The 19,378-nt window shown below is 39.5% G+C and overlaps 1 protein-coding gene across 3 annotated transcripts in view; it reads right to left on the bottom strand.

Moving 5' to 3' along the window:
• The window catches only part of LOC120552514 (trichohyalin-like), a 101,885-nt gene that overhangs the window by 13,629 nt on the left and 68,878 nt on the right, over window positions 1–19,378 (bottom strand). For all 3 annotated transcript variants that reach the window (XM_039790637.1, XM_039790639.1, XM_039790638.1), the window contains 3 exons: window positions 19,277–19,378; window positions 13,553–13,637; window positions 10,916–11,027 (listed from right to left, as the gene is read on the bottom strand). The exon at window positions 19,277–19,378 is cut by the window's right edge and continues 136 nt beyond it. In XM_039790637.1, coding sequence (XP_039646571.1) covers window positions 10,916–11,027; window positions 13,553–13,637; window positions 19,277–19,378 — 299 coding nt within the window. The remainder of the gene's footprint in view (window positions 1–10,915; window positions 11,028–13,552; window positions 13,638–19,276) is intronic.

The following is a 19,378-nucleotide window of genomic DNA, read 5'->3' as shown; positions in this document are numbered from 1 at the left end:
CGGCGTCTTTGCCAGCCTCCGCATCTGCCTTTCTCACTCTACAAAGTGTAAAAATAAAGGAAGGCAAAAAAAAGGGGATGAGGCTCTACGTGAGGCTCTAATAGATGGGAAGCAAGGACAGGGTGAAAATAAATGTCAATAATAGAGCCTAATAGCAACACAAGAGAAACATTAGTTAAAAGGAGAATAATAGGTGATGAAAGAGATGGCGTTTGCAGATGCAGGTATAAATTGCAGGGTGAGGTATTAAGCAGGTGCAAAGGAGGACAGATGGTGGATGGGGGGAGAGCAGAAAACGACTGAAGATGAGATTGTAGAGAGAAAACGGGTGAGGGGTGCAAACAGGGATGGGATGGCACTGGCCAAACTGCTGACTTTTCCATTCTGCTTATCAGTCAGGACCTTTCCAGGCCTAAACTCTATGGACCCTGACACATTACCCTTATCGCTAAGGAAACACCTTGATATACCATACCATCTTCCCACAAAGACTTGAGCAAACATGAAAAAAGTTTCCAATATGTGGGCCATGATTTAAGTATCCAAAAAAGTCATATGATTAACCCAAAATGTCAAAATAATCAAAACTGCAAAAATCTAAGTGCTGTGTGATTTGAATCCCATAACATATTTTCCTGTTAATGTTTATCTGGAAAACACTACCAAGTTAAATTTAACACAGAAATTATAGGACAACTGATCCTGTTGATGCAGAGCAAAAATCACTGATTATGACAATTATCCTTAATTTCATCATCCAATGTCTTCAGTGGAACAGGACAATACAGAGGATAAGCCAATAAGAAATAAATCATTCCTACCACAGGCAATACCACTTTTTAACACTTCATCACTGGGTGTTAGATAAGACTCATATACACCATGATACTGCACTAAGTGCAACTTGCACAAACATTGGTTATACTTTATAACCAATGTGGTTACATCTTTATAAATACTATTTAAGAAGGTTGAACATTTTTATTCGCCACTTGTATATACGTTTGTACATTATTTCCCTTGTATTTTTTATCTTTATTTTTGAATAGTTGTTCTTGTATTCTATTCAGTATGTGTGCTGTGTGTCTTATATTTTGCTGCTGTAGCACTGAAATTTCCCAATTTGGGATCAATAAAGTCAATCTAATCTAATACAGTAAGAGTGAAGAGTCGAGAATCATCAAGATTACAAATAAAATAAATTGTCAATAAACTGTCTGTAGTGTTCACAAGTCTGGTAACGGAGTGTAAGTTTGTTGACCTCGTGATTGTTGGAGATTGTCAATATAAAAGTCAAACTCCTATCTAGGCCACGCCTACATTTACAGTTACAGGACTACTGCTTGTGCACCCCAAGGTTAAAGCGAAAATAACATGCCCAGGTTTTTAGTTGCCCAGGGTCAAAATATTGTAAGTTATTTACAACGTTATCTAAGAGAAGCCAGTCTTTCATGTGTGCACCACATTAACCCTGGGCTACAGAGTGGGCAAACAGTTGACCAGTCAATTTTGTTACATATTTTATGGGAATAAAATTCATGCAACTCACAGGAAAACATAACATATTTTGTTTTCTTTTACAGGAAAATGTGCAATGTAATATTAAAATCAGCTGCGACGTCAATTGTTTGAGGAATGGACAGTGAATGAAATATACTGCTAAATGAGCCAATGCAACAGAAAGGTTTGACTTGGTCTAATATTTGTCTGTGAGACATGTTCAACAAGCGATTGACCCCACAATAACAGAAATGAATAGGCTGTCTTAGATGTGAAAGGAAGTTGTGAAGATGACAGTGACACATATTCAATGATTCAAATTTCATAACATGATGAAGAATAACACTTTAATTACACTCCAATTAAGGAACGGCTGCATTTCCACAAATAAAGCAATGAATTAAAACTGGGAGAACAGTGACATCACATCAAGCAAATCAAAACCGAGTCAGGGCATCAATTGTAATTACATTTATCAACAAATTTTGTCTCATGCTTAGACACATCTTCATGTGAAGGAAGTTCTGTTGTTGACCAAAACCACACATTAATACTGCAATATTAAAGATATACACAAAAATATCAAAATGTACCATTCAAAAGCTCAAAACACACCCACAATGCATTGTCACACACACCCCCACACACTCACCCACCCCCACACACAGGATCTGTGCTGTGCTGTAATGACAGTAATTACCTGTGGTCGCACATTAACATCTCCCTCCTGACTGTCTGACTGGCTCGGCTAGCAGAGGGATGTAAATCGCAGCAAGTCTAATGTTGTGATTAGGACTAAATTACGCACCATCACTCTGTTTCCACCAGTGTCAAGGGAGGGAGTGAAAGGGTGTGTGAGAAAGAGGGGGAAAGTGAGAAAGGGACATTTTTTTTAGAGAAAAGGGGACAAAGGAGGTGCGACTGCAAGCGGGGGGAGGAGGAAAGTAGCATACCTGCTTAACATTTAGATTGGTTTTGTTGCACAAATATTTTAGCAGATGATGGGGGCTAAAAGGGGCAACAAAATGCATTTGGGACACACTTATAACCAAGTTGGGCGATACCACTGGTCCCTTCAGGCCTATGCTAGAGAATATAAGTTGATGACTGCAGTGCTGGTAGAGGATTTGGGATCTTTACAGCTGCTGCAATGGTACTTATCATTTGGATGGTTTATTCTATCAAAATAAGGCAGAGTTGTCCAGTCCACACTTTTCAGTGACAATAGATACAAGATGAACTGTAGGCAATCTTTTTTCAAAATTTCTGAATGAACTTTCATGACAACCCACAAAGCGCACCTGCAGACAGAGAAAGAAGAAGAAAAAAGAATTTGTGGAGACTTAATGGATTTTCCATCTCTTCTATTCTCAATGGAACTGTGGACTAGGATCACATTGCACATTAGCTGTCCTGGACAAAAGTGCATTTTCACTAAAAACAGACCAAGCTGTCCAAGGTTGTGGGATAAATATGATTCAAAGTTAACTTTTCTGGCTAAGGAGAGAAATATGAAGAGGAGGGGGAAAATCCAGAAGAGACAGCCTGGTTGTTGCTACCGTCACCATCAAACCGCAAGAGCTGAATACGAGCCATTACTCTGTTCCACTCAGCTCATCAGAGCACATCCTCTCATCAAATTAATGAACACATTTATTGTTAAACACGTTTTTATAAAACATTCATTCATTCTGTCTAATTAAAAGACCCAACAGGCCTGACATCACTTAAATATGCATACTTATCACTCACAGGGTCTGAATTAAAGATCTACAGGCGTGTGTGTGTGTGTGTGTGTGTGTGTGTACACTATGTGTAAATGTGCATGTGCGATGGCAGCAGAGAATGAGGTTTCCTAAGCAGGTCTTCTCACTCCATGCTTAATGGTGATAATCATGGCGTGACCCAACATTAAGACCATGTGTGCGTGTGTTTATGTGTGTCCCACTCTCCCTAATGGTGACGATGATGACATGTTCTCCATTAGACTAGTCAGTGGGCCACAGCAGATCTAGCATATTAATGATGCTGATGATGGCTTCTTTAATTACCTTCGTCTGCTGCAGCATGGCCTCACTCCTTTCCCCGAGTCCTTTCATCACACACTCTCCTACGCATGCTGCTGGGTTGTTTATCAGTGGCTGCCATTATTGAAGTCCCTTCTCTTGCATCTAGCCTGCATGAGCTACATTACCAGCCTTGGTAGAAGTTTCTCACCCACTTCCCAGCTAGATGTAGTTCCCCCCTCTACTGTAGTAGGTATCCTTTTAATATATAGGAGGAAACTCAGGCTTGGTGTCCATTTAACTGAATGTCAGGGACTACTAAACATACACTTACATATTTATAAACACATACATATTTCTAATCTTCTTTAGTTAGCCTTTGATCAGACACTTAAACTCTAAATGAAATCAACTAATTGCAGTCTAAAATATTGCCAATTTTAGACTGCAATTAGATAATGTTTTAGTTTTGAGAAGTTTGGTTTCTTCTAGTTTCTGCATAGGGATGTTTGGTGTTTTTTGAAGTAAGGTATACAAAGAAGGTATTTGTTGGTTTTGTACTAAATTCAGTTACCATGTCAGCACTTGAATCATTTCAAACAATACCAAATCTAGTAACTTTATTTCACAGTGTTCATTTTTGGCAAATCGTGCATTAGTTGGAATTAGTTAGTTCTTGAGGTTGCAGCAGGATTGCTAAGTTGTAAAGTCCTGCTGACAGTGCTTAGCTGACAGCAGCAGCACAAAAGAACAATTTTAGGTTTGTATTGTTGCTGTATTGTTTAGTGATGAGCTGATGCAGCACTAGTTTGGAAAAACATTGCCAGCACTGTTGTAATTTTTAACCTTAATAAAATGTTAGAAAACAAAATAATGTATAGCAGTGGAAAGTATTCATTCATAACTACTTATTTCCCCCTATATGATTGATTTGTAGGAAACACATTTCTGCAAAATAAAAACGTGCCTAGGCCAAACTCTTTTTAGAGACCCTCAGTTCACTTCACAGTTCAGCCCAAAACTCCGCAATGCTGGGTTATCATACTATTCTATACTTGTTGTATAGTGTTACATGTTTACATGAATAGAAGCATTTAAATGAGATGTGACACTGTATTTACTAAAAGATATATCTCACAAATAAGGAACAAAATAAAAAGTATGCAGCTGTTGCAAAATGTAAAAGAAGCACACTTTTATAGGATTTCCATTCAATTATTCAATTCAGCTAGTCCTTCAGCTTTACTGAGAACGACTTTGAATAGGGTGATATTACATAGCTCTTTTGGAATCTATGTAGAGGCGAGATAATTAAAGTTTTGCCTTGAGTAATTACAGGAATACCATTCTTAATTACTTTTATGAATTAGAAGCTGTTAGATGAGTGGCAGGCGTGATTTGTAAAGACTCATTTCCACTTGTTTCCTTGAACCACGGTCACAAACGTATATACAAGTAAAGAGTCCCAACTGTACTAATTGATATGAACTTGCCTTGTTTTTTTGCCAAAAGAAAAGATGTAAATACACATTTTCAGTACTTGGGATCAAAAGGTTTCAATAATCCAATGTTTACATCTATAAAATCAAACAAACATGACCTATGGGTAAAAGAGGAAAAACCTTTAAATATAAAAACACATATTTCACATTTTCTCTCTTCCTCTTCTTTCTTTTGCTAAATTAATATCTTCATACATCATATGCCCCTTCCATGAACTTTTCTTTAGAGCAATGTTTCATGGTTCATCCACATCCATGCACAGAAACGCAGACGTTACGGCAGAATGACAGTTAGAGGGACATAGAAAGATATGGAGACAATATGATGAATATAATGAATGCTCGACTGTCTGTCCAATCCCTCAGATGGATTACAGGACTGTGGCTTAGTGAGCTGTGTTTGAGCATGATGGGACACAAGGACACGCCTGCACACACATATTGAACAAATACGAAGGCCATTCCATGGTTAAACAGGCAGACAATTGGACCACTTCTCTTTGTTCATCAACTAAACAAATGAGCTTTATTTGTCCGTCCTCACTTCTCCATCATCAAACCTGTGATCGATGCGTGTCATGCTAAGCTAATTAGGCCAGGCTTGGGGCTTCTAACAGGTATAATGTGTGAGATCAATGAGCAGATAAGACCGTTCCAGAGAGCAACTCTCGAGCATCACCAAAATGAAAATACTACACACTAAAATATACACACTAAAAGTTTAGCCACATTTCAAACAAAAACACGTACAGGTGTCAGTGTTTGACACCTTTAAGTGTCTCAAAAATGATTAGATAACAGCAATATAAGAAGCTAAAACACTGTCTATCACTGCTGGAGTGGTGAAGAAAATGGAGGAAACTGGAGCAAGCCTCTTTTGCTTCCTGAATGCCGGTACGCTATCTAAAATCACACCGGGGCAGGATTATGCCAGCGTTGTTTGGTTCAGTGTAAAAAAAACAACGCCGGTGTTGTGCTTGCTCAGGGATACTAAAGCAGCGACCAGGCTGATCTCTCTAATCACTAGGCAGGCACCCCACTGAGTCAGAATGATTAAAAGTTACTGTGTAATTGTATTTCTATAGGATGACATTAATAGTTGTGAAAAAGGTTATGGGAAAGAAAACATACGTAAACATTTATGCGTTTTGTGCTATCTGAAAACTTCTCTGCAAATTCTCATTAAAGCAGTTTGAAATCTTTTTACTCCATGCTAAAAGAAGTTGAGGTAAACACACTAATGACTTGGATTTTGTGTGTGTGTGTGTATGTGTGTGTGTGGCAGAGAGAGAGAGTGAGGAAGAGGAAAAAGGATAGAGGGATGAGCTGATCAGTCCCACAAACTCATTTTTATCAAGACTCGTATTTGAACTGGACTCATGCAGAGGGACAGGATCGAGTGAAGTGTGTGTGCGTGTGTGTGTGTGTGTGTGTGTGTGTGTGTGTGTGTGTGTGTGTGTGTGTGTGTGGCAGAGAGAGAGTGAGGAAGAGGGAAAAGGATAGAGGGATGATCTGATCAGTCCCTCAAACTCATTTTTATCAAGACTCGTATTTGAACTGGACTCATGCAGAGGGACAGGATCGAGTGAAGTGTGTGTGTGTGTGTGTGTGTGTGTGCGTGCGTGCGTGTGTTAAGCGACATATATGGAAGCACAAAATTGACTGGTAGATAACATGCAAATCCCTTTAATATCAGAAAAGAAACAATAAACAGACCGGGACAAACAAGACTTTGCATATAACACACATTCCAAACACACACATCGACTCATAGGCCACCTGTTCAACTGCTCGTTGACGCAAATATATAGTCAGCCAATCATGTGGCAGCAACTAGGCATGTAGACATTGCCTGTGTTTGGAAATCGCATACTAACATACTGCATATTACACACTCAATGTGTATGTATGGCATAGTTTCTACTACATTAACTATTAAGCATGCCATTACCAGCAGACTGTTCACACTGTGGTATATGTACACAAAATCCACATACTATGACATATTAACAGCTTTTAGTCTGGCTCAAAATCTTTCTGAAAAGACGCAATGCATGATGTTGGGGTTGAGTATGTCAAATAATCTTATCTCATGCTCACAAAATCGTGCTAAACATATGGGCATTTCTCACGTACACAAAATCCACATACTATAAGGCACTACATTTACGACATACTTAGTATGAATAGTATGATAGTATGCTGTTTCTAAAAGAACCATGGTAACAAACGAACTACTGAAGTTCAAAGCAAGCATCAGAATAGTGAAGAAAGGTGCCAGACAGGCTGGTTTGAGTATTTTCACAAACTGCTGATCTACTTGGATTTTCAGGCACAACCACCTCTAGGCTTTACAGAGTGGGGGGGTCCAAAAAAGAGAAAAAAATCCTGTGAGCCACACCGCAGTTCTCTGGGCGAAAATGCCTGGTTGATGGCAGAGGTCAGAAGAAAATGGCCAGACTGGTTCGAGCTGATAGAACGGCAGCTACAGTATCTCAAGTAACCACTCATTACAACCGAGGTATGCAGAAGTGCATCTCTGAACGCACAACACGTCAAACCTTGAAGCAGATGGGCTACAGAGGCAGAAGACCACACCGGGTGCCAATACTGTCAGCTATGAACAGGAAACCGAGGCTACAACTGGCAATACTGTCTGATCTCTAAAATTGGATAATGGAAGATTGGAAAAAATGTTGCCTGGTCTGATGAGTCTCAATTGCAGCCGCAACATTCAGATGGTAAGGTCAGAATTTGGTGTAAACAACATGAAAGCATGGATCCATCCTGCCTTGTATCAACGGTTCAGGATGGCGGTGGTGTTGCTGATCATGTCCATCCCTTTATGACCACAGTGTACACATCTTCTAATGGCTACTTCCAGCAGTTTCTTTTAACAAGACATCACTGTACTCAAATGGCCTCCACCGTCACCAGATCTCAATCCAATAGAGCACCTTTGGAATAAGGTGGAACGGGAGATTCTTATGTGCGGCCGACAAATCTGCAGCATGTTTCCATTATCTTCATCAGCAAAATTAAGGTAGTTCTGAAGGCAAAAGGGGGTCATGTACTAGCAAGGTGTACCTAATAAAGTGGCCGGTAAGTGTGTACACACTGTGCATACAAAGACTTACACAGCGAGAAAGACAGAGCTATCTGAGGTTCAGCTACTGTGCACCGAGGCAATTTGTAATATAGATTTCCTCTATAGGCCACTGTTGTGTACCATTTACCATTTCAAACCCTTTGATTTTTTTCACCGGCGGATAATTCATCTTCTGCTGGTCAATAACAGAGATTGGGACCTAATGAAGGAGTCATAGTCAGAACGGCCATCACACTGGTGTTTAAACACTGTTTGGAGACAAATTCATTGAAAAGCTCATCTGTTGTTGAAATGATGGAAGACAGCAGGAATGCAAAGGGGAAATGTAAGGGACTGTGTATGAGTGCAGGAGCCAGCCAGAGAATACACACATACAAAGACATTCAGATATGTACATACACACACTCCTAAAAAGTTCACTACAAATGCAAGAATAAAATAAACAAAACTTTGTGATTGGTTGAATCATTAAAAAAAAAAAGTAACATAATAATTGTAATAGATTTTTGTATCAAATGACCTTTGTTGTACTATAAAAAACATTTAAAAACTTAACAGAAGCTTTTCTTGAATAGTAATCAGCTAAACAAAAGCCAGAGTGGAAGCCCACGACTGACAAAAACATGGAACTACACCTAGTCATAGTGACTAGATGCTGCTGGCTGTTGTTACAGGCACAGCATCTGTGTGTGGAAATAATCTTAGAAACACTAGGAAGTCACTGCGCCCGGCCAAGAAATAATCTCACATAACCTGTGGAAAACTTGGACAGAGCCAGGCTATCAGTTTTCCCGTTTCCAGTCTTCATGCTAAGCTAATCTGCTACCGAGCAGATATGAGAGTGCTATCCATCTTCTCACTTAACTTTTATATATACATACATACATACATACATACATACACATATATATATATATATATATATATAATAATATATACATAATATATATATATACATATACAATACATATATATATATATATATATATATATATATATATATATATATATATATCTATATATATATATATATATATATATATATATATATATATATATATATATAAAGCAATGTCTTAAAGGACAACCAAAAGAATCAGAATTGATTCAGAAGTCTTAGAGTAGGGCTGGCTGATATCACCGTTTACAGACTTTCAGTAAAATTGTATCGCTGCATGTCATCCCCTCTCCCTCCCCCATTTCCTATCACTCTTCAGCTGCTCCAATAAAGGAAAAGCCCTAAAATTAGACTTTAAAATCAGTTATCCAAATCAATTATTCAAAGCAAGTTGTAATTAAAACAAACAAAAATAATTCTTGTAGCTCTTGTTGTACATGCCTAAAGATTTTTGACTGATTAACAATGGAACATAGTTCATTTGGTTCAACTTGATATCGAACATTAAGGTGATTTTTATTGTTTGCTATTTTTGCCATATTGTGGTATAGATTAATATCAAAAAGAAATATGCTAATATTAATATTGTGACATAGATTGAAACCATATCAACAGTTTACCCAATCCAATTTAGCCCAAGGAGGCTGCTGCTTCCAATACACAAGAAACGGACCTTTACTTTATGCTTGATAACTCATACACTGGTAGCCATTGCCATGTCTTCTTCATGCAAGACTTGACAGACCTGTGACTAACTCCGACATGGCCTATGTTTGATCAGAAATTGTACAACAGAGAAAAGAGGACCAGTCACACAGCGAAGGCAGAGATGAAAGGATTTTCAACAGAAATAGATGGAGAACTCTTCGCGAGCACTGGCTTGGCTACTGACTGACCAATCACCTGGCCTAAGTCAGTGTCTTACTGGCCCTGGGCAATAACTATTGTCAAACCCCGGTGCACTAATGTTAGGAGAAAAAAGGAGAGCCGCGCTATGTGGGCTGCATTATTCACAAGAACTGAGTAAGGTAGAGGAAGAGCGAGTGAAAGAGACAGAAATGGAGAGAGGAGGATGTATGAAAGAAAGAGAAAAGAGAACAGGAGAACGCAAAGAGAAAAATAAAGAAACAAAAGGGGAGAAAGACAAGGAGGGACTTTAAGAAGAATTTGAACAAAATGCAAAATCAAGATCCGAGAGAGCACCACTGTGCACGGAAGCTTAAGACAGAATTTAAAGATGTCGAATCTAAATGAACATCAGTTCCCCGTCCTGGCTTTACCCTTAATTATCCATTCTGTCTTTGTACAGCGGCGGCTCATCTCTGACAACCGCTCTCCCATGAGACACCCCCCCACCCTCCTCCGCACCCAGCCAGAACATTAGGGAATATTACACCCAGGAATTAACGCTCCAAATCACCTTGCCAGGTTTAGGTCCCGCATACACCCCCTCCTTCTCTTGGACAAGATAATCCGGTCTCTAGCACCGGATATATGCCACTAATCATCAAAACGGTAAGGGGGTGGGGGGTGAGGATGCAGGGGAGAGAGGAGAAAGGAAGAGGTGAGAAAGACCTTGGAGGGCATTGGAGGAGAGGAGAGGAAACGTATTAGTATTCCTGTTTATGTACTACAGTAGACCTGGCTCAAACCCAACAGACCCTAAGTATAAAAAGAGTAAGGTCAGCTACAGAAATCATAACGCTAACTGGCAGAAGGATTAGATGATCACATTTAAATGGTAAAATGTGGTAATAGTGGCACAATTGGTATAGCTTTCTGTGAGTACAGACAGTTCCTCAATGGTTTTAGATGGAAAAACACCTGCTCCAAGCCAATTTAAACTCTCTGAATTATTTGCAGAGGCTGTGTCACTCAGGTCAGGTGTGTATTTATTTACCTGGTCCTGTGCATCCTGCGCATCTCGCTCGGCCTTGACTTTGTGATCGACAGCCTGCTGAAGATTCCTCCTGAGCTCTGCCACCTCCCTCTCCAGCCTCACAGCCATTGACCTGCACACACAAACACAACTATTGAACTTATCACTATACTAGAATACAGTTCATTAATAAAAACATCTGTCACTATATTTAATAAGTCCAATATCCTGGACGCATTTTTAATACTCATTTAAATAATTCCACATTCATTATTAGTATAAACAATAAAGAAAAACACACATCTTAAGTATTTCATTCCAATATTAAGTTTCTTGAAAATCCAGATCTGTGGGAGTGTTTAACGTAGGCCCAGAAAGTGTGAGTAGTGCGTGCGTGAGTGTGTGTGGCAGCCGAGCTAAGGGAATGTGAAGGGGATCAATATGAGGGGGTCTATTCCTGCCACGCAACTGTGCGTCTGTGTGTATGTGAGTCAGTTAGTGTCTGCAAGTGTGTGTGTGTGTGTGTGTGTGTGTGTACATGTGTGCGAGCGAGTTTGTGTGTGCCAGCTGCCCTGGCTACAGCGGGATCAATACGACAAATGATTACCATTTCCACAAACCTCCCTCCACAGCCTCGGTTCGGCCGCTCAGTGAGCCTCAACACCCCCACGAACCTCCTCCATACACGCATACACACAAACCAAAACAAACCACCCCCTCCCCACACACACACTCTTGACCCACATCTCTAAAAGCTCAAATAAAAATTAAAAATTGCAAGTTTATGAATAGTAATAAATATTTGGGCTCTTTACGAGTTAAAAAGTTTTGGGACAGTGAACTGAAGTTATAGATTTTACAGTTAAAACAAGAATGACTATGTAGCGAACGACCACAAAGTCAGCATTTAACCATTCATTTTTATTGGTATTTGTGTTAAATTGACACATCCAAAAAATTTATGTTCAGTTCAATGTCTACCCCTCTCCCTCTGTACACATACATTTTTTCAGTTAATCATTTTGTCTATTGACTGTCACAAACAATGACAAATCACAAGTTAGTACTACATTCTACTTTTTTAAGGTTGCAACTATCAACTGTTTTTATTACCGATTAACCTGCCGATGATTTTTTCGGTTAATTGATGAATCACTTCATTTACAATACATCAGTGAAAACTGTCCATCACAGTTTCCCAGAACCCAAAGTGATATGTTTAAATTACACAAAACCCAAAGGTATTTCCATTTATGTTTAAAGAAAAGATTCACATTTGAGAAGCTGGCATTTTTACGCAACTAATTAAACAAATAATTTCAGCTCAAATTTAAGATAGTTTTTAGGCTTTTTTAAAAACTATTTTTGAATCTTTATTTGACAGTGGACAAAAGCTTAGTCTAAACAAAAAAAAACTTAATATTCATCATAAAATTATATGAGAAAGTCAATCTAATCAGTTGTGAGGACATACCCAGCAAAAGCTGGCCAATTTCAATTAATTATTTTTTCAAATGATTAATAAAAGATTTAATATATACATTCTAAAATATATCATCCGAACACACAGATTAATTGACTAAATGTTTCAGCAATTAACTTAAAAAGGATACTAATAGAGTAACTTAGTGGTAGTAAAAGCTGAAGCAGAAGCAGAACGGCCAAAACAAAAAGAAAGACAATGCCTGATAGATTGGTCCATGGAGAGAACACATGATAGGATGAACAGAGAGGGAGAGAGAGGGAGAGAGAGAGAGAGAGAGAAAGAGAGAGAGGAAAGAAAAGAGAGAGATGAGGCATCCTGTGGAGAAAGGAGGGGATTTCCCACAGCACAGATGGAAGCCATTAGTATGGTGTTGTTGCTTGAAAACCTTTCATGTCTTTGCAGTTATTAGATAATACTGGGTTAACAGTAAACAGCATGATTATGCAAATGGATGTTATATGCAGACGCAGCGATTGTTTTACCATTCACTACCTAAAATTGGTTTTAATGTAATAAAATGTAATAATTCAAAATGTAACCTATAAAGTCTCCATGCCGAGTTTAAAATTGTCGGGTTGACAATGAAAATGTTCCATGGCTCAAACTTAACCGAGAAACTCCCTGAGACGGAGACCGTTGCTGTGAGGTCATGTCGAAGCCAAAGCCACAACCACAACTATGTGCGCACAAACAGACGCACACAAACACACACACACTACTGGCTGATACATGCTTGCTGATGTCATCACCGCAGCTCTGGTGACACACAGGGGTCAACCAGGGGTCTCGCCTCTGAACTCTGAACTCCACGACCTAACATCTGTCCCATCAATTACCATTTTGATATTTCTGTTATTCTGTTTTATTCACTCAGGAACAGAAAAATAAACACAACAGAATTTGCAGTTGGGATATCCAACTCTTCAGAAATAATAATATAATGAAATATAGACCAAAAAAGTTAGGCCTTTTGCTTTGAAAGACTCTCTTTAAACAATGTACATTTTTAGAGCTTAGGGCTGTTCTGTTCAACACATGTTCAGTTAAATGGCCTACTGTACGCCGCACGTAAAAAAGCTAAATGTTTTTGATTACTGAGCTTACACAGGGGACGATGGGAAATGGGATAAGAGGGGAAGCTTCTTTCCCTCTCTCCCTCTTTTCCTTCTTACCTTATTTTCCCCTCTGCTAGCTTTCCCTCATTCAGACACCCCTCCATCCGCCTCGCCTCCCCTGCACGGGCTGCCAACTCCTCCACTGAGCAGGAAAGAGAGAGAGAGAGAAAGGCAGAAAAGTGTGAGATAAAGAGCAACAGTTCACTTTAGACGTTGTTGGTTAGAGAGTAGGTCTAATTCAAATGGCATATTCCAATTGAGATATTATATTCTCAGGTAGCTCTTGAGGCTGAGTACATTTACTTTTTGTAATGTATTTAAAGAAAGAAATATGTAAATGAGTACAATTGCTCCAGCAGACCAAGGTTAATAGAATGATTTACAAAACATGCATACACAGACGTGATAATTGATTCTCGTCAGTTCATTTCAGCAAAGGTTGGAAAATATGAACTGTGAGCCACCTTCAAAGCAAAACCAACTCAGAATGCCTTTCAGAGGCACAGAAGGTAGAAGTGAAAGTATTGCACTGCTTGCACGGGGCAGCAGCCTCTTTTGTTGAGACAAAAGGAGCGCTCCCAGACTTTGTCAATAGATGGCACTCTTTACCTTGAGCAAGCCATCTGAGCTCATACTCCTGACTGCATCCCTTCAATCACATTCCCTTTTCAGCCGTCTCCTCCGTCTACGTGCAATGAAATGCCATTGTCCTACACTTAGTAGTTTAGCACATTAAGCGGATGCATAATAAACCACTAGTCAGGTTCCATTTTCAGTTTGAATTTAAAATTTAGGATTTGCTTCTTTCCAACCCTCTTTTTTTTGTTCTGTGTGCTGTTTTGTGAGTCAATGTGTCTTCATAGCTCTTAAAACCTTTTCAATAAATTCAGTATTCATTGAAGTTAACATAAACTGTCAGCCATCGGTGGCCAAGGCTAGTGAATATTGAGAAGGTGTGTGTGCTGAATATGTAGAGGTGCATGCACTCCTGAATATGTGTCTGTGTGTGTGTGTGTGTGTGTGTGTGTGTGTGTGTGTGTGTGTGTGTGTGTGTGTGTGTGTGTGTGTGTGTGTGTGTGTGTGTGTGTGTGTGTGTTGAATATTTACAGTATGGACCTTGACTTTGTTGGTGTGGATGTGTATTTGGTCGTGTGAAATAGAAATAGAGAAATGTTTAGTGTATTGTTGTAATGCTTTTAGGGCCACGCACCACACTGTGATGGTAGTGGCGGGACAGAGTAGGGGGGAAGCTAAAACCAATACCAGAAAGGAGGAAACAGAGAAAAGAAAATCTACATTTAATAAAACTATGATTAATTTATGGCTTTGCAGCATCCAAGCTGTTTAAACTAAAGCCCTAGGAAAATTGAAGCGGCAACAGGAATTACTAAATATTTAACGATGCACAAACATTTTTATTTGTGTGTGTGTGTGTGTGTGTGTGTGTGTGTGTGTGTGTGTGTGTGTGTGCATGTGCTCCCTACCTTGGCTATTTTACTGAATCTCAAGGTGAAAGTTTGCTATGAATCTCAATAATCAATAAAAGCAGAGATGTAAAAACTTGAGATGGGGATAAAATTCACATTCAAGGCATTAGTTTTGAGGTGACCTTAGTGACACCTCACACCAGGGGAGACCACAAAAAAAAAAAAAAAAAAAAAAAAAAAAAAAAAAAAAAAAAAAAAAAAAAAAAAAAAAAAAAAAAAAAAAAAAAAAAAAAAAAAAACACAGCCAAAACACACACAAGGAATTAAGTGAAAAGACAGACAGCTTAACATTTCTACAAATATAAAAAGCTAGACACAAAAAAGTAGAAAAGCAGCACACATACACAGAAGTTTACTTTAGAAAAATAAATAAGATGTGTGGAATATTTAGCTTAGTTTGATGACCAAATACAACCAACATTTTCCACATTAAACGAGGATCCACAGAGGATTGTGGATTTCTCAACAATCAATTCTTCTTAATAGCTTAAGGTAGAACAATAGTCCATATTCGGAGGCCTGGGGTCTTTTACAACTGGCTTCATGAAGTTATGACATTAGTCCACAATCTAAGATCTTGGGTCTCTCACTTTCTTGACCCTTTTATACTGGCTTGACAATTTAAGGTATGACATTAGTTTATAATCTAACTCTCTCTCTCGATCTCTCCCTCTCAATGCCTTCATACGAGCTTCAAAGCCCATCATACAGCATCAGCTTTATCATCACAGATCTGCGGTCAGATTACGCCGCTCTCACAGCTAACCTTTAACATGAGAGGGACGAAAACCCGGCTAACCCTGAATCAGTGGTTGGGGCTCGGCAGGGCCCTGCCTTGCCCTCATAAAAGCTTCATAAGGCTTCATAGGGGCTTCCTTTGGCTTTGTTGGGGGATTCGTAGCGGGCTAAGGTGCTCCCGAGAGGCGTCCCAAAGCCTCCCAAGACTCTCTCTCTCTCTTTCTGAAGTTTCATGGGCTTGCAACACTGCTTTTGGGTATAAGCCAAAAGGTGCAGGCGCACAGCCGCACACCGTCATGCACACAAATACACCACAAGAAAAAAGAAAAATTGTATGCACACAACCGTGAACACTCACACAGACAAAGAGTAACACACACACACACACACGTAGAATCTAAAACTCACACACACACACACACACACACACATACACACACACACACACGCACACCCCCCAACACATTCCCCTCTTGCTCTCTACTCTCCGCTTTATTTACAATCCTCTGGCAGCGGTACAAGGGCCCGGGGCTATAACACACGGCACCTAATGCTCAAACTGCCAGGTAATCTCATGTCTGACATCCCCCTTTGATAGAAACTGATCAATAGACTCTTGTAAAGGAGTCATTTTCTCTGATGTTTCTACCAACCACTTCTCTCTATCTCTCACTCCTTCTCTCTCTCTCTCTCTCTCTTGCTCTCTCCCCCTTCTCTTTTATTAGCCATACATTTATAATTCATATTTTGGCGGGGCTGAGTTTGCTCTGAGACAGGGGTGGGTGGGTGGGGGGCTTCTTTGTGTAATAAAGAACAATGGTGGTGAAATGATGGGGAGAAATGCCAGTGTTTGCTGCTGGTTCCGGTGAACAACAGTTTTGGGGATCGATAGAGTGTGAAATGGGATTATAGCTAGTAATAGAGGTGAATTGGAGGAGAGAGGCCTGTGCACGTGTGTGTCCAGGGATCCAGATTGGATAGCAGCACACACACACACACACACACACACACGCACACTTGTGTGCACACAAACATGCACACAATAATGATTTCATCATCTTTAGGCAGATGAACATCAGCAGCACAGAGGGGTGGTAATATCGCATTTCTGTTTTTGTGGAAGTGTGGAAATATGGATATTGTGTTTTTGTTTATGCTGTTATTTCATTTGTTGTCACACAGCATCACATTTATTTCACATTACGGCCAACCTTACAACACATCTTATTTAAGATGTAAGATGACACTACCAGCCATATTTGAATATTTTAAACATCCATCCCTGCTTGAATTTCACAGGTAAGTGCTAAAAAAACAGCCATTTAGAATAAACCACATACAGTTTCCTATGAATCTGATTAGCAACACAGTCTTAGCCTACTGTAGTCTACCTTTCTATTTGTTGTCTCTATAACTGTCTTAGAGTTTCAAAAAGCATGCCACAAATCAGTTCTCAATTCAGTTCAATTTACCCACATATACTGTAAGTGCTACATCGCCTACATAAATATGTGTACTGAACACACACTGGCATTCTCTTAGCACCATATGTAGTTTTTTTTAAGTGTTGTGTGATGTACTCTTTAGACTCACTACTTTGTAAGAAACAGAATATCTACTGAACTAAGAAAATAAATGCTGTCAAAGAGTGACAGTAAATTTGACACATACAGTCATATGCCAGGTTTAAGAACTTTTTTCTCTCCTTTTTAATCACCCACTTCTTTCCCGTCTCTCCTGCCACAGTCTGATTAAATCCAGCTGGCTTCAGCCGCTTCAATCTCATCCATATGACACTTCCCCGACTCATCCTCCTATCCTTTCTTTCCGCCTTTGACATTCCCTCGATCTGGCCACAGAGAACTTTTAATATAATATCCATCACATATAATTACTAATTATGTGTGTGCCCAATTAACTGCAGGATTCATGTAACATGTTACCCGCCTCCTAGCGCCAAACAACTTTACAAGTAAAAATGCTAAGATAGACCATAAAAAATGTCAATTCCATAATCAATTAAACATCAGCTGTAAAAATGATACTCTGTAATTTTATAGACCGACAAAAGAAGAGAGACACATAACATGATATCCATTTAACAGAACATAAAGTAATGAAATAAAGTCTGAAATATGTGGTTTTGATGGAAGTTTACTGTGGTCTACTCCTGTTGTTTTTACTGTACAGTATACCTCTTTGTGTTTGTCCATATTGTTCCAACAATCTGCATTCTAACCTGTTCATTTTCACAATTCACTCCACCCTAGACCAGATCTACTGTTATCAAACAATAACAAGAGCTCATCTCCACTCAAGGCAAGGTTTTCATATTACAGAAAGAACCTCGACAAGGGCTTCATGTTAATAAAAAGGCCTTTTGTTCATGCCAGTAATTTCTCAAGCTGACTCCTAACCCAGTCTATTCAGGCTACTGCTATATCCAGGTAAACAATACCCCCTTTGTTATAACAATGCATCTTTATTCTTCTTAAGTCATTACAATAGGCTCTACATTGCTGGATTGTGTTTGCTGAAGGTAAAAGCAGAATAATATGTGGTTTTGTGTGGAGCGTAGAGTTGAGGGAATGCGTTTTGATCACAGACAAAGGCCAAGCTACACAGCGTTGTCCTTCTGTCTCTATCTTGTTAATGAGCAGTGTTCACCGAGCAAGCCAGCCACTGTCTGCCACAGATAGACCTCAGATTCATCTCTCTGCGGACAATAGGTGGATGTGTGTGTATGTGTATTTGTACCTCGGAGAGCAAGTGTCTATGTGCTAATTAAAGCAGAGGGAGTTGGGAGAAATGGCTGTGTGTGTGTGTGTGTGTGTGTGTGTATGTGAGGTGTTTGCCTGGCGTGACCGTAGATGTGTACGTTAATTCTTAATGAGACATTTCTGTGCTTAGTGAGACCCAGACATCACCATTCCTGCACTGACACACTACTACAAAGGCCAGCATCAGGCGCACACACACACACACACACACACACACACACACACACACACACACACACACACACACACACACACACACACACACACACACACACACACACACACACACACACACACACACCCATACACTCCCACCCACACACACACACACACACACCCACACACACAGCTAGCAACCAAATCACAACATTGCTGTACCACTGCTGGCATTTGAGCTGACTGATTGAGCTAACAGCAGTGTTGCTGGTTCAAAACAAAAGGCAGGGCACACTGTAAAGCTCCTACAGAACCCTATATGCTTCTGATGGGCTATATTACCAAACAAGAAAAGCAGGGCAACTAGTGGATCAAACAATGAAATGTGATACAACTTAAATTCTTCATAAAACTATAATATATATAAACTTTTTTGCTTGGGCACCACTTGCTTAACTGTGCAGGTGTGAAAGCTGCACTGGTCACTATTCACATGTGGCTTCATTTAAAAAATAATAAATAAATTATAATAAATTATTTGGTGTATGGTATGGTTTTTGTACGTGTTTGATGGATAAATGGACAAATGAAATGAGTATGATTTATTGACTGATTGCTACCTGTGACTTGCAGCTGGCAGCGTAGCTCCTCCAGCTCTTGGCTCAACTGCCTGACGCGAGTGCTCAGACTCTGTTTCTCTCTGATGGCACTCCTGATCTTCT

This window comes from Perca fluviatilis, chromosome 22 (genome assembly GCF_010015445.1).
Source record: "Perca fluviatilis chromosome 22, GENO_Pfluv_1.0, whole genome shotgun sequence".
NCBI classification, from domain to species: Eukaryota; Metazoa; Chordata; class Actinopteri; order Perciformes; family Percidae; genus Perca; species Perca fluviatilis.
The sequence above is the reverse complement of the archived record's forward strand: the minus strand, read 5'-3'. Positions and strand labels throughout refer to the sequence as shown.